The sequence below is a fragment of the Dermacentor silvarum genome, chromosome 6 (assembly GCF_013339745.2).
Source record: "Dermacentor silvarum isolate Dsil-2018 chromosome 6, BIME_Dsil_1.4, whole genome shotgun sequence".
NCBI classification, from domain to species: Eukaryota; Metazoa; Arthropoda; class Arachnida; order Ixodida; family Ixodidae; genus Dermacentor; species Dermacentor silvarum.
This window is the reverse complement of record NC_051159.1, coordinates 141,018,654-141,035,162: the sequence shown is the minus strand read 5'-3', so window position 1 is coordinate 141,035,162 and position 16,509 is coordinate 141,018,654. Positions and strand designations below refer to the sequence as shown.

The following is a 16,509-nucleotide window of genomic DNA, read 5'->3' as shown; positions in this document are numbered from 1 at the left end:
AAACGCTTGTGTTGAATGCTATGCGCGAAGATGAGCTTTGTTTTTAGTTCTTTTTTTACCCCCTTCTACTTCTTTCTTTCACATGCACGGTCAGTGCTGCCGCAGATACAAACGATATCTGGTGGTGTTGCAAGGAACTCAGCGGCGCATGCCTTTCCCTGTGATTGGTTGTGTTTTCTGTCGAAGGAGACAAATCCCAGGATTCTAGTCATATACAGTTTCATAGTAAAATGCCAACAGCACCAGATACCATAGCTGTGCACCCAACCCCCATGCGTTTTAAATGCACCACGGACTCGGATGAAATTTCCAAAATGTCACTTTATGTGAGCATTCCATATTTGGACTCCGCCTGCACAACCACGTGCCAATTTGGCGAGTCTAGCAAAAATGGTAATACTTTTGGTTTTAATATATTGCCGGCATGTTCGTAAGCCATGGTGCCGGCTCTTCCTTGAAACAAACTACAAAGCCTGGTCAATCCAGTAATCGCCGACTATGCTCAAACCGCAGGACAAGCCGTTAAATGTTGAAAATGGCTAACGGCTGCATCGCCTGCATTATGTTTGACGTGCGTGTTGCGCACCTCCAACACTTGTTCGTTGTGTGAAATAGAGGCACGATAACGGGCGACTTCTTCAGTCGCGGGTTTTATCCCATCTGCGGCGGCCATACTTCGATGGGAGCAAAATAAAAAAACGCTCGCGCACTCGAATTCAGGTGCAGATAAAGAATACCTCATGGCCATAATTAATCCAAAGCCTCCACCGAAATTGTGCCTCATAATTACATTATGGTTCTGGCATCGCAGTAAGGGGCTGACAATTTTGATGATACTAATGGCAATCATGATACTGATTGTATTATTACAGTACACTTCTGTTAATTTGATCCAGACCGACGACTAATTATTTCTATGGGTCCAAATGTTTGTTATTCCAGTCCTATAAAAACTGGCATTCGCCGGATAATTCGAAGCTGACCAATCGGCACACACGCATCTGAGACACCCTATAGTAACCCCAATAACAACCCCTTTAGTGGCGAGGGATCAGTCTCAGCATAGCTTAGAGAACAGTGAATGTGTTGAATGTACGTCATGTTCCGATGAAAACGCCCATTTTCAACCCGCCTAGGAAGATTTTCAAGCAAGAATGGTAGCATACAATGACTTGTTACAATATTTACCAGATTCTAACGTGCGCTTTGTTTTCCAAGGAAATTGGGACGAAAATTGCCTGCGTGTTGCAATCGGATAAGAAACAATAACCACCTTGCAGCATTCGTACACTTTACTACATAACACCGCTGTATTGTGGCAAAGCTGACATTACCACCACCCAGCGATACTCACTTTAGGAAACCGGCTGCCATTCTAAAAAATGGGGTGCATGTCAGATTTGTTTAGGAGCTTTAATGTCATTTCTACTTTGGACACATAGAAAGTTGGCACGCATTTGATTCGGAAGCGTGTTAAGACTCGGGCAAATACTGTCAAATGTATCAGCAGCGCGTTTTGTAGTTTCTTTTTTTTTCTGCATCTTATTTAGTCCAACCTGCCAGATAATACGATCAATTTTGTTGGTCCCGTAAGGGTTGAATTACCGGAAGTCGACTGTGCGATTGTTCGCCCATGGCATACCACTTGAATTGTTGCGGCGACAAATAGTCACCTAGCTCGTGTAAGCTACTCAATAAGCAGTTTCAAGTGGTGCCAACTCTACTGCAGATGACTGCACTGGCAAGAGTGGTCATTATGCGAAGAAAGAGACGAATAATGACCATTTTAAAAAAATGTGATCATTTGGCTACAGCTGTTCACTGGACATTTGTTAGGTTGCCAGGGAATGAAGAGTGAATGGATTGACTGTACTTTAGTCGATCTGTAGCAATACGGCCGGACGACGCAAGTAAGCGTATGCACGGAAGATCACCCCAATCGAAGATACCTTTAGTTTCATAGCAACAGACACGTTCAACGAGCAACAGCATTTCCAATTATGATACGACAGCATGCTTCGCACTGTGCCAAGAATGCCACCACATGCACACGATGAATCTGGCGCTAGTCGCGTGAAATCTTGCAAAATATAAGGTATCCTCGAAAGTGACCATCCGAAAATACATCCTTTTCTCATTCTCTGCCGAATCGGATATTTCGAACAATTAAGGCCAAACCACATGCACGTGATTTTCAAGTGACGGTGACATGCGACAGCTGTTGCAGTTGCAAAGGGCAATCTGTCGCTTGTCGTGTCGCCGGTTTTTGGCCAGACAGAAAATTTCGCTTATCACCTGGAAGTCTGTGCGGCAACTCCCGCCAGGGACAACATTGTACAACAGCATGGCAGACGCCAGTCAGCCCCCTTAGATCTGAATCAGCTTTTGCAACTTGCTGTTTGTTGGCCGTGACAGCAAAATATAGTTAATAGATTTGCCTCTCTATTGCAATGTACAGTCGGTGTGTGCCAAATTTCAGCCCTTTCTGCTAAGAACAAAAAAGTTAATTTTCATCCCCTCCTCCCCTTTTAAGGGGGAGAGGGAAACCCACCTTAAATCAGCCATCACTTCGTCTCAAACTGCGGACAAAGCATAGGCGTTGTCTTATCATTGGTCAGTTGATCATTTATTTACAGCACAGCACATAAATTGTTTTGACGCTGGTAGGCTGCAAACGTCACCGAGAGCCGCGAAAGGAGTTTTGCTCACCAGATGGCGCCATGGCATTTCACGCTGGCTGCATGGAAAGGATTCCCAATGGCGATGACAGCATATTAAAGCTAGCTATACAGCTTGGCTAAAACATTGGCCTCACGGTTCATTTGAGTTTTCTTTCCGAGCACACACAGGCATTCATTCAGACTACAATGTAAATTTGTCGCTACTTTTTTCGTGATGTCACATCCATGTGGTTGCTCCAGTGACAGGGTCTGCCTGTCGCGTCGCTTGAATATCATGTGCTTACGGTTGCCACTTAAGGCAGTCCCCGTAGAGTCCGCATTTTCAGTTGGCCACTGTAAATCCTTTGGAGGCTTTGTTAGAAGCACATTCGCGTAATATGTTTCCCGCATAGAGTCAAAACCCACCATAACGAAATCCCACAACGAAATATTTTCGTATCCCCGGCGAACGCTCACATAGGATACAATGCATTTCATACCTTTCAACAAAATGTTGCTGAACTGCAATCCCACATCAACGAAATTGGCAGGACTTAACCTCGTATATTACCTACTCATGCAAGACTACCAGACTTCAAAAAGAGCTCAAATGGTTAGCTTCACGCTTAAATTTCGTAAAATACCACCACATTACATCTGCATTTACGCCATTTACAAAAACAAAATCAAGTGCTGGAAGTGATCGCATGTGCCAGAAACATGTCATGGCTGCCCTCTTGCTTGTTCATCGCCCGTTTAAAATGGCAAGCCACATGAAGCTACCGATATGCGATTAGTTTCGCATACCTAGCACAGTGCGTTACCTGCCGCTCAGTGAGAAAAGTGTAGCAAAACAGAGATCCACGTCCCACGAAATGGACGTTTATGGCGCTTGAGATGGCAACTGCAGCGTGGGCTGCCACGCATCCAGCCATGATTGAGCGATCGTCCAAGAATACATGTCCCTTGCTTCAAGAATGCTGGTTTCGATGCCACCCAACAGGCCACAGAGTTTCATACAAGAATTACTCGAGGGAACTCTGGCGCTGCTATCGTTCAGCCACCATGGGAATGATGGGTAGCTTATGGATTTAGCTGATCTTTCAACTTGTGGATTGAGACATTTTTGTGGCTTTGTTTATTACGCTTTATCTGCTTTCATTGTCCTTAATTTCAGATCAATCCGTACTTTTTCAAGCGCAGAAGGCTCTGCAAACACGCACAATTCCTACTGAATGCAGCTGTTCAGCCTGTCGAGGTGCCCCAAGCAAAATGCACCAAGCATCACAACGTGCTGGCTTGTCCACGAGAAATTAATAAGGCCCGCTCTATGCCACTTGTTGATGCCCGTGTCCGTGGTGTAATGGTTTCGATAGCAGGTTTACGTTGACAGAGGTCCTGTGTTCAAACCTGCTTTCAGACAATTTTGGTAATTTTATTTATTACACTGTACTTTGTTTAACATGTTTACAAATCACGAAGTCGTATGAAGCCAGAAGGACGAAGCTTAGGCAAATCCATGTACTACCAACCGCAACCGCTTGCAGCTCCCGTAGACACTAGCGCCACAGCTCCCTCTGGTGACTGCACAAAACTCTATGCAACAGGTATTACGTACGGACTCGACATCACCAGAAGTACATTTGCACGAAGGGGCCCGTAACCTCGGACGACTGCTTTCGAGGATAAGCAATACAGTTAATTCTGGATATAACGAAATTGACAAATTCCCAAAAAACTTCCGTTATAAAGAGGATTTGGTTATATGCAGGTTCGGCACGAAAATTCGAAAAATAAACGTTTACCGTATTTACTCGATTCTAACGCGCCCTCAATTGTAACACGCGCCCGTTTTCCGTTTTCGTCGAAGCACTCATCCTCAGAATGTCACACCAGGTACCGGATGCGTGGACGCGTGTCGTTTCGCACAAGCGCGAGGCATCGGATACGAAGAGCGAGCGTCACGATGGCGTCGTAGCGTCGTATAGTGTTACAGTAGAACCTCGCTGTTACGTTCCCGGGGGCTGCGTTCTCCCGGCTGTTACGTCGTTTTCGACCGGTCCCGGCACAGCTCCCATAGAATTCAATGCATTGGTAACCCCGCTGTTGCGTCGCAACTGTGGGACCGTTCCCGCATCATACGTTGCGAACTGCCAACCCGTGCCGGCCCGAGCGGCCATTTTGACTTTCATGTCGCTTGGCTTGGTGGCTTGACGATGGCATTGGCCGCCCAAAGTGCCGGGGGCGACAACCCTATGACGTATTTTCAGTTTCCGCCAGCAAAAGTATGGCCCTTGAGATCCGTATTTGCTATATAAAGATGGTGTCCATGACGCGTTGTGGCCCTAAAATTGGTTTTGGCTCATAGATATTCCGTATATAAGGGTACGGCCACGCTACCGGCAAAAAACTTGCGGCCACGCTACCGGCAACTTGCCGCTCATGCAGCGAGTGGCAAGTTGCTGCGAGGCCACCGTGGCACGCGCGTCTCGCCGCGCAGCACGATAACATCTTCCGCGCTCTCCGAGCGGGCGTGCAACACCGCGAGCGCTCATTGTTTCATGCGAGAGACGACGATCGTCTATTGAAAACCCGGCGCGGACCGGCGTCGTTCCGGTTGTGATGGCTCCGTGACGTCACCCTCGTCGCTCTTGATTGGTTCTTTATCTCGCGGCATTTGCCGCAGAAATGGGTCTCGAACCCATTTCGCACGGCACGCCACAGAACCCCCGATTCCTGCCACTTTTGCCGCGCGCGGCATGACGCGTTGCCGCGCGATTTTGACGCTAGCGTGGCCGTACCCTAAAGTCCAAGGGCGATAATGCAGTCGCCGCACGCCGTATGCTGTATGTGCAAATGAAAACGTGCGAGGGGAGCCAACGACCGCGTCTAAATCTCATGCGCGCAAGAAAAGCAGGGAGAAAGCGAGGGGGGAGGGATAGCGGGCGGGCAGGCCGTATCTCGAAAGCCATCTGCGTTGGGGCAGAGTCTAGCAGTGTAGATGCGTCGGCAGCTCGTAGCTTTCTGCGTGCTGTGTGTTCTCGGCGCTCAGTTTGCGTTGAAGCGATAGACAACAGCACGAAGGTCACTTCGCTCGCTTCTCCAGCGGCGCTTCCACACACCGCCAGCGTTTGACAGCGCGTGTCCGCGCTCATTGCGTCTGATGTGTCACAGCGTGTACCAGCGCATCGGCAACATCAGCTAACATCAGCTGGAAAAGGAGAGAGTGCCAGTTTGGCGGGCTAGGCCAGCTGCCGCAAGCGGCACGATCAGATCTGAATGAAGGGAGGGGGAAAGGTCACGCCTGCGGCGGCAAGATCGCCGGGTCGAGGGATGCAGGGCCGCCTCGCACACGCACGCACACTCGCTTCGCATTCCATCGCGGCGGAGAAGGTGCTTCCGGTTGCTGCTCGCGCAAAAATGACAATATTTGGGGCGAAATCTCTAGGTGGTCGGAGGGGAAAATTCGTTATATCGAGGGGGTCTCCCGCTGCCACTTCGTTACGTAGAGGTCTCAAATACATGTGCTTCTATGGAGTAACGGCGGGGAATCGAAAAACTTCGTTATACCCAGGAATTCGTTATATAAAGGTTCGTTATAAGCAGGTTTAACTGTACAATCACTTTTGCGCTCAGCACCGGATGCGTCGGCATCTATGGGTGACAGCGTGCGCTGGAGGAACGCTGTTTCTCTGCATCCAGTGCAGAGTTATGCAAAATCTTGCAACAGTGATCGACCAAGAATACAGTTTGATGGCAGTGCCGCTGCCACCGCTGACCGACGCACGGGGCGCACTTGGTGCTGTCAGAAACGCAGTTCAATAGCCTCGAGCAAGGCTTGCTAAAGTAGGCTAACGGAAATGACAGTAAAGTTTCGTTTGGAGGCATTTCCCATTTGTGCTATCTCATTTCGCAACAACAAAATTGAAACGAACGCAATTTTTTTTTTGCTTTCCCTGCCAATTTCATTATTACAACGTTGAACTTTTCTTGCAGTCCCATGGAAAACGTAGTAAGAGGGGATTTACTGTACAAGGTCTTGTTAAACAATTAAAAAAAAAAAACTTCGTTAGCCCCATTCAATTCACAGCCGTGACCAAGGATGGCCCCATTTTCGTTTTTTCTTGCACCTCCCCCCCCCCCCCCCACTCAACCCAAGACCACCAATGGTTGCAACGGCCTACACACCATGAGGCGCGAATCAAATCCTGCCTTGCGCAGCACAGCCCACAGGGTGGACGGGTCCCGCTCATCCAGCCAAGTCTGGAGCACATCCAGCAGGCACTGCAGGGCCAGGCCGTCCTTGACCAGGTGGTCCTGCAGGGCGCTCTGCAGCACTGAGGCGGAAACCTGACCCCCCGCTATCAGCACCGCCAGCACTCGTGCCAGCTTCTGCCGGTTCTCGGCGCTGAACCCCTTGAGGAACATCAGCACCTTCTTGAACTCCTCCTCCAGGGTCTTCTCCAGGTACTTGTAACGCCGTATCAGCTTGGTGATCAGCTGTGCGTAGCTGCGAAGGACCTCCATGTTGTTGGGTGCCGAAAAGACGCACACGTCTGTCTGCGATGGCTTGGCCGTGTCCAGATCCACGATCAGGGTACCCCCGGGTGCTGCACAACAAGAAAGTCATCTTACAGACCAATCACAGAGTATAGGTTATAACAAACAGGCTCATGCACTAAAATAATTGATACTACTATCAACTTATTCTATATTGACACGTATACATGTTTATCTTTCACCGGTGGCCGCTTTCCACCGGCTAACAAATGTTAAACGTTATCGCTCGGCGCAGCACGCCGCCTGTATCGGAAGTTTCTAGAACGTTATCGATGCTTCTTTCTGTTGCCTGTTTTCACCGATGCTTATGTTATCTGATTGTATGAGCGACGCGAATTGTCTAGAACTTTCTGGAAGACACGCGGGCATCAGGGATTAATCTGGAACCTTCGATGACTCAGGTATGAAAGCCGATGCGTTTCGCCGCTGATCAGATTTTCGACGATCGCCGACTGTGTTTGCCGCTATCGTTGTGCTTCGAGTGTAGCTTGCTTTTGTGGGCCCAGGTTCGCCCAATAAACAACCAGTTTCGTCATACACAGTTTTACGACTGTTTTCTTCAGCGTCACTACTACGTGACAATATGCCCAAACTCACCTACAATGAAATTAAAGTTAGGGGTGTGCGAATACCAAATAGCAGATTTCGAATCGAATCAAGAAGGCAAATATTGAATACCAGAAAACGTCACAAAATATTTAATGCTTACAAATTTTTTTTCAAGAAAATACGGTGTTGCACATGCTCGCAAGTCTCCTAGCATTGTATAACAAGAATGTAGCAAGCTACAGCTTAGCCCACTTATAACCTAACCGTTTATAGTGCAGAACTGGCTACAATGCAGCCTTTTCTGACTCCCGTTTATCCTCCTATAGAACTATAGCGGTTATAATGCGGCTTCCATGGGAAAATCCCGCCGACAAGCGCATAGTGAGCATGCTTCCCAATGAGGTGCGCCCGCCAATGGGAGAGGAGAGCAATGAGGCCGATGCGGAGGAGGAGCATGAGACGCGAAGCGGAACGATGCGGAGAAAAGGCACTTGAAGTGAAAATGCACCATTTCAGAAATACTTCGCCACAAAAATGCTTCAATGCGTTCAGAAGAAACGGAGTTATTGGCAATCAAACAAGACCACCGCTGTGCTTCCGTACCTTCTTCAATGCCTTGTACTGTGAAGGCTATCGCAGAGGGTGTACCGTGGTGCGCAATTCAAATTTCATTTTGGAACTCCTCATAATAATTCTGTCACTATAGTACTCAACCATTTGTAATAAAAAGATCATTGTATTGCATTATAAGACAAAAGAAAATGCTACTTGTCCAGTTCCATTTAATTTTTAGAAAAAAGAACTCATTGACAACAATGCGGATAGCCGAAAGGTTTCGTTTTCTCCCCTCTGCGCCGCCCGCACTTTCACGTTTAAGTAGTTTCATGATAGCGTAGTGCTGCACTGATTTTGCTGACTCGCGAAACTCACACAAACTGCAAGTAGCCCAGAATGCTGCATCCAAGTGATGTCACGCGATTCCCAAACGGTCACACCACTTCACCTGGAGCAGTTGTAGCAGCGAATCGAACGCTCTGTCTTGGCTCGGTTTGGCGCAGAGAACCCTAGTGTCGTCTGTCGGGCACCACTCCCCGCTCGGGGGTGGGCGATTTGCGTTAAAGGTATGCAGACCCTTCAGAGACAGAATCGTCTCCAAAAGTAAGTATTTTCTTTGCATGAAACAAGCGCAGCGAGGTTTCTGGAATGATATTCGAACAGTCTATGTCGACTCAGTATTTTCCTTTAGTGTCCCAAAGCATCCATTCGTGTTCCGGAACAGTGGCCCCTTTCCACTCGTAATATGCTTCACCACATAACATCGCTCTATTGCTGCAATGTTATGCGGTGCTGCTCTAAAGAGAATCGGCAATTGTGCAACACACTATAAGACCTTTGAAGTCCACAAAATAAATGTAGCCCTGCACTCTGCTGAACTTGGCTAAGTGCACACAGTTCCCCATGCACACTTTTTCAGGTGTGCCTCCAACTGCTCTGCGCAAGTTTTCCCCTGATGGTTGCACAGCACCTGGCCTGTGCAACTCCGCTTGCTTGTAGAAATGTATCAGTTGCTTGTAGCAACATACCAGTTACTTGTTGCAACTTGCGACCGCAAATTTCCCTCTGCACCTCTAAATTTATGTGACCGCTACGTTCACCCACAATGTAAGATGACAATGTAAGATGGAAACATTACAGAATAGCGACGTATCAAATTGAAACATAATACACAGGAGTCAATTAGATTTAGGTCGGGGCCAAGAAAATGCAACAGCATGGAACATATTAACGGGGTTCGACTACATGTAATAATTATAGACTCATGCATGCATCCGTAGTCTCCTGTCACAGTATGAGCACCGACACGCCTATTAAGTGTACTGGCAGGCCATCAGAGCCAACGTTTATAGATACTTTTTCCAGTTCTGGAACTCCGCCTTCCCAGGCGGGCGTCATTTCTTCCTAGGCGCTGAGAGGGCGCTGCGGTTGCGGGTTGCGCGGTGTTGGCGGCAGCGTTCACGGCGTTTGCCAGTCGGCTGAGCTCAAAGTTGCGGCGTAGTTTGGTTCTTTATTCAGTGGCGCAGTTGCGTGTCCCCTTTACACGATTCTTTTCGCTTGCGTTTGTCTTGACCTCTGTGCGAGAACCTTGCCCTTTCAGTGCGTTCGGTTTGTGGGGCTATTGAACAGTGCGGCCGCGGACGGATGCATTTCGTGACTCCGTGAACACGCTGTGTTTTATCTGATGTGCTGGGCTTAGCGCAATGCCAACCTGCTTCGCACCTGGCTGTACCAGCGGGTACAGAAGCAACACTCAGAAGCGCGTCACTTTTTTGCACCGCCATCGGATCCGCAGCTTCTCAGCAAAGGGAAAAGAGCTATTCCCCGCGCGGACAAAGAGCTCAGCAAAACCAGCAAGATTTGCGACGTTCATTTTCTCGAAGCGGACATTTCGAAGACGTTTAAGCATATCATCAATGGTGAAGTCGTCGAGATCGACCGGGCGTACTGGGCATTGAAGGAAGGTGCAGTCCCCGTTAACTTTCCCAATCTTCCCAGTTACTTGTCGAGAAAGCAGACTCGGCGGCGATCTCCGAAAAATAGAAAGGCAGCATCTACGCACAATGTGACCACAAATGAAGCGCACTTGCCTACGGAGCGACCAGAAGAACTGTTTAACCATGAGGCGCCTGTTCCCCTGCAGTGCACCAATTTTGCTCAGATTGTCGAGAATAGTGTGTCAAACGGCTCCCAGCCAACTGGACAATGGCAGTACTCGAAGAAGAATCAAGGCAGAGTCGACAGATTGTTTTTTACGTGGCCGGAATGAAAGCGGGGGCGTACACAATCCTGAAGAGCGTCGTTGTGCGTGACGATATCACCTATGTTGTCAACGCAAATGGGAGGCTGCTCCGATAGTCGTCGTTTGATGTAGAGATTCGTTCTCTGCAAGGTCTAGAAGCCCTGCTGCAGTTTGTACACAATCACTTTTTTGCAATTTTTTGCATGCACTTTTTTGCACGACTGAAGTGCCAAGAAAATGGCAGTGCAGTTCGTGCACAAAGGGAACGTAAGAAAGCGAAACTTGGCTAGCTAGAACCGTGACCGCAGAAGTTTCACCAAGGCAATGCAGTTTGTGAACGCTATTGTTATTAAAGTTCCTCTTTTTCCCATTTTAAAAACAGTAGCTGCAGGAATCCAAGGTAAGGTTTGACCTTGGGCTACCTGGTTCTTTTCTTCGTCCTCGTGTTCGCGCACGGATCATGCTCATACAATAACTGTGTACTGCGTGTGCATCGCGATACATATGTATTGGGCAAGCACATCTCTAATATTTCTTTAACCCTTTGAAGGTCGAATTATTTTGAAAAAAACTTTCCCAGATGGTCAAATTACTTTATTGCGGATATTGAATGTAAAAAATGTATAAAGTCGGGAATAAATAGTGAAAAAAAATTAGAAACAGTATTTTGATGTCGGCATCACTCAGAACTCCAAATGTTCAATAATATTTCAGAGTGTGGTATTCCTTGAAACACGGTTCTACGCACAGCGCCTTATCGCGCCAATCAAGGTAGCGCCAATCAAAGAGCAGCGCCAATCAATGTAGAAATCTTCCGCCGCATCTGCAAGAGAGTGCCGACAGAGAAAACTCATGTTTCGCGCGCCTCCGTTGCGATCATTCGGCGGAACCGAAACCGCTAAGCGCGTTGCCGCAGAGAGCGAGAATACCTCGTGATCGGCGCTGATAAACAAGCTAAGACAGCGCTAATCAAGATAGAAATCAACTTCCGCCGCCCCTGCAAGAGAGTGCCGGCAGAGAGAAAACTCACGTTTGGCGCGCCTCCGTTGCGATCACGCGGCGCAACCGAAACCGCGTAAGCGCGTTGCCGCAAAGAGAGCGAGAATACCTCGTGAGCGGCGCTGATAAACAAGTTAAGACAGCGCCACTCAATACAGAAATCAACTTCAGTGCCACTGCAAGACCGTGCCGACAGTGAGAAAACTCACGTTTCGCGCGCCTCCGTTGCGATCACGCGGCGGAACCGAAAGCGCGAAAGGGGTGTTGCCGCAGTCTGCACGACGCACGCGCTGAAACTAGAAATCAGTTATGTTTATCTCCGCAAGAATGTAGCACAAATGTCAAACGTTTCTTGTAAGTCCTAAAAGGTGGCAGCACCTCCCGGTTAGCATGCATCGTCATTATGGCGCGAAATTTCAAACGGAGGATCGAAACCGTACCCGTACGGCAAAGACCTTGCGGGACAGAAAACCGCCGCCATACACATACGGCAAAAACCTTCAAAGGGTTAAAGTAGAATGAGCGTGGAGAATTTCGGATGGAAGAATACAAGGTAGCACTCGATGGTTCCGAGTTGCGCAGTCGCGGAACTTGAAGCGGGCAGCCAGCTCCTGAGGCTCAGAAACTAAGTTACGCGGATGTCTATCATAAAGAAAACAGTTGTTCCGCACGGCTATAAGGAAATACCATTCGTGCTGCAATATATTCGCACGATTGGCATGGCAAGTGAATTCGTGTGCACATTTGACAGCCACTGCTGCGCGAACGTTCGTTTAAAACGCTGTCATTCTTGATATTTTACCCACCGCTCAAAATCCCTGGGCGTACACATTACTCCTTGCGCAATACGGCCCGTTTCAAATAAATCGTGAACTGGAATAGCCGCAAAAAATGCCGAGCAACTTCCCCAACACATTTATTTGTTTTGCAGTACACAGCCAGAATTGGGGAGAACCTGAGATGGCCGCGGCGGAACGCTGCCCACTAGCAGACGGCGCTCGCTCTCCTAGCGCAACCCGTAACCGCAGCGCCACGGTGGCGAGAATCGCGGCAGGCCGCCATCTCTCCATGGGCGCGGCGCGGAGATACGGAACTGAAAAAGTATCTATAAACGTTGATCAGAGCTACTTCAGACGTGCCTCTCGCGATTTGAGCTTTGGGGGCAGTAAAAGGCATGAATTCATTTTTTCATATTGCCCAATTTGACGTTTTCACGGCCTCTAGGGAGTCCAAAAAATCTGACACTGACTAAACGAACATGAGGGCTAAATTTGTAGAAGCAACCATAACTATATTTTGCCATAACAACAACCACCGTTTGTTGGCTTCTTAATGTTTTGCATGCTAACCAGTGGTATAACATAACCTGGAAACTAAAATGTATGCCTGTGTGTCCACTAAAGGCGACATGGCACATTTTGTCAACATTCCAGATTTGGGCATTCTAGTATGCAACACTTCAGAACAGGAATTGGTGTAGTATGCTCGAAAAGGAGCACATAACACAAGCCCAACACGAGTCTTTGGCTGCTCACCCAAGATGCCACCGGCCAGGAGAATGTCAAAGATGACCTCTCCATAGCGGCGATAGTCCAACTTGGAGCCGGCTGCATCCAAGAACTTGTGCACTGCATCTAGGTCAGACCCAGCCTCTGCAAAACCCTGCAGGATGGCATCACGGAAACCTGAGGGGTCATACTTCTCCTTTTCATCTGTAAAATAAAAAAAGTGAGGGAGTTGAAGTCTCGCAGTGACCAAGAAAGTGGCAGCCACCAACACGCACGTCCTATATTGGCCAGTTTTGGATCCACTACAAAATGGGCAAACACTAGCAAACAGAGAGGCTAGCTCTTGCATCATTTTAGACTATAATGGTTTATGCCAAGCTGATTGATTGACAGGGTTTAACGTCCGAAAGCCACACGGGGCTAGGAGAGATGTCATAGTGGAGGGCTACAGATTAATTTTGACCACTTGGGTTTCTTAAATGTGCACCTATATCCAAGCACGCAAGAGCTCTTGCATTTTGCCCCCCATTGAAATGTGACCACCACGGCTAGGAATCGACCCCGCAGCCTTGTGCTGAGCAATAGGACGCCATTGCCCATCAGCCACTACTACAGGTAGGCCCATGCCAAATGTTCACTTAAGATTTCATATACAATTAAGTCTCACTCTTTCTAAAAAACAATACACATACAAAGCCTTGATTGTCTGAGCTCAATGCATCACAAGAACAAGAAAGCACAAAACAGTACACAAACCTCTTTTCCTGGTCTTGATACGCTGACCTGATAGTGTCGGCTTTTCGGGTTTCTGACTCATACAAAAGCAGCTGCAAGAATAGCAGAGGCAAAACAATCAGCAACAGTACTATCTTTAAAGGGGCCCTTGAAACATATGTATAACTAATCATAAAATGGCCTCACTATTAAAGGACGTCGCCTCATGAAACTCCCTGCTGAAAAAAAATTCAATCCTTCCAAGTACAAGCAGAGTTAGAGGTAGTTATAGCACCAATGCACATATTGTCTCTCCTTTCGTTTCCACTAGCATGCTGGAAGTAGGCTACATAGGGGGGATGGCAAGAGAACAAGGCTCCGCCCAAAAGTATTTTTTTTTAAATAAATATTTATGGCACTACGTTCGGTTCAAGTAAGTACAGCCGTCTTCTCGACATGAGATGGGCGATCGGGCACCTGGAGCTATGTCGCTTAAAGAGAGCAATCAAAGCACACAGTTGTCAGAGCAGGACCGTACAAATCTTGTCGCACATTGCATTTACCATGACCCCTGCCCCCCCCCCCCCCCCCCTTTCCACAACATAAGCCTGCTGTAACATGCAGCTATGTCGGTACACTGGGAAGCATAGCTGATAGCTGCCACATCACGAGCTCCAACATTGATTAAGAATTTTTTCACAAGGGCCGTGTTTAATTGAACTACATGCAACTTCACACATTAAAAAAAAAATTCATAATATGACCTGCTACAGCCTGAAGGCCAACCAACAGAACAGCTTAAGAGAAACAATAGCACATGACCTTGCAACACTTTCGCCATCACCAGCTACTCACATGCTCTCAATGCCTACCAAAGGATGGTAAGAAACAAAATATTCACCCATTTTGTGACTCGAGTTCTGTACAACTTTCAAACTCACTACCATTCAACAGCTTTTAGTAAAAGGCATTCAATCTAACAGAGCTATTAGAAACACCCAGTTCGCTTAAAAGTGCTGTGTAAAAAGGTGAATATTTTGACCAAGCCACACAAACAACTGAAACCCCAAAACTACGGGCCCGCCCCCTTCCTTTCCCAACAAAGGGGGGCGGAAAAATCATGGCCACAGTCGCAAGCTACGAGTTGAACGGAAGCGCATTGCCCTTCTCATCCATTATCAAACGGCCAGCTCAGGCGTCAGACGGAGCAAATTGCGCTTCCTCGTCAAACGGGTTCTGTCATGCAGTGAGCTGTGCCACCGAGAGGTAATTACTGTGTACTAAAAACGAACATAATGCAAAATACCACTGAGACCGCTCCCACCAGTAACAGGCATTACACTATCAGTATAACGTACCAACATGTTTCCCGGTGAGAAGGCGCTTAAGAAAGTACAAATCAAAAGAACTCGAGGATGCCTCCAGCGTGAATCGGCACCATTGGCCAAGGTCGCCCAGCGACAGGGGCGCCAGTGGCAAGAATAACGAAGAAAAAAAAAATAAAGCGAGCAAGATCTGCAACTACAGAACGCAGTACCAAGAAAAAAAAAAAAAAAAAAAAAAACGAACGCAGAAGGAACGCCGGCTACCTCGAGACTGGTTATTAGGGGTCGCCGCACGGACGGAGACCGCTTTTGCCTGCATATCGTCTACCAGTCAACCATAAGAAGTATCCTCCATGCCCGAGTTAAGCGTAAACCTCGTCAAAGAAAACGCGACATGAAAGAACAGTGCATTCCTGCTTACTACACACCATGCTTATCGTGGAACCCGCGTACGCGCCGTAGAGAAAAGAAAAAAAAAAAAAAAAAGAGGAAAGGGGTGTGCAGAAGGACGGCCGGCGGAGTAGCACCCTGACATCACCGCAAGTTACACAACGTCTTTTCCCACTGTGTGATTCTCGCGGCGGGAATATACTTAACACCGGCGTGAATCACGTGTTCATGTGTGAGCCGGCGCTAAACACGAGCAGGATCAATCGCAATATCGGCGGGCGACTGTGATGTCTACCGGCATCGAAACCGGCAGGGCTCTGAATGAACGTATTTGCGCAGTTCGAATTACTTCAACCACCAATGTGATAGACCGCGGCTAGAAGCTGTAAGCTAGCCTGCTGGACGAAACCGTCGATAAGCACCTATGCCTTCAAGTGAGGCAGAAAGGTCGCCCTTCACACGAGCACACGCTGAATCGGGGACGCACTCGGCGTTGAATCACACGCGAAGTTTCCGACGACGAGGCCTACCTCACTGCGCAATAAAATGTTCGCAACGTCAGTTTTGAATGAAATGTTTAAATGTTTCAGGCGTTCGATATTTCATCTTCTCCCGCCGACGATATAGTCGCGGGTACTCACATTCCATAGGGACGCCGGCAATGCGGGTACACGCTTTGAATCACGGCACTCCGAAGAAAATTGCCTGACAACGGCGCAAAGTGACGAGGCTTAATTGCGTTTAGGGAGCACACCACCGTGCGCGTCACGCAGCGTTACCTATCAATAACCCTTCCGTAAAAACCACATGCGAAATGTAATACCTATACGTTACCCGGTAATAACAGTACTAACAAGTAGTCATAATTCGGTGAAAATACTTACTGAAAGTTTCTCAAGTTCCGCAGCCCTAACCCCAATACGTCGTGTGGACGAGCGCTGCTGCACACCTGAGAATAAAAACCAAAACCGAAAAAAATTTTGTTGTCCGGACCAAACTGCTATTTT

The 16,509-nt window shown here is 47.9% G+C and overlaps 1 protein-coding gene across 1 annotated transcript in view; it reads right to left on the bottom strand.

Moving 5' to 3' along the window:
* Nucleotides 1-16,492, bottom strand: part of LOC119456104 (eIF5-mimic protein 2) — a 28,117-nt gene extending 11,625 nt beyond the window's left edge. The window contains exons 1-4 of the mRNA XM_037717705.2: nucleotides 16,387-16,492; nucleotides 13,830-13,900; nucleotides 13,101-13,277; nucleotides 6,849-7,270 (exon numbers count right to left, since the gene is read on the bottom strand). Of these exons, the coding sequence (XP_037573633.1) occupies nucleotides 6,849-7,270; nucleotides 13,101-13,277; nucleotides 13,830-13,890 (660 nt within the window). The 5' untranslated portion in view covers nucleotides 13,891-13,900; nucleotides 16,387-16,492. The remainder of the gene's footprint in view (nucleotides 1-6,848; nucleotides 7,271-13,100; nucleotides 13,278-13,829; nucleotides 13,901-16,386) is intronic.
* Nucleotides 16,493-16,509: the final 17 nt, after the last annotated feature.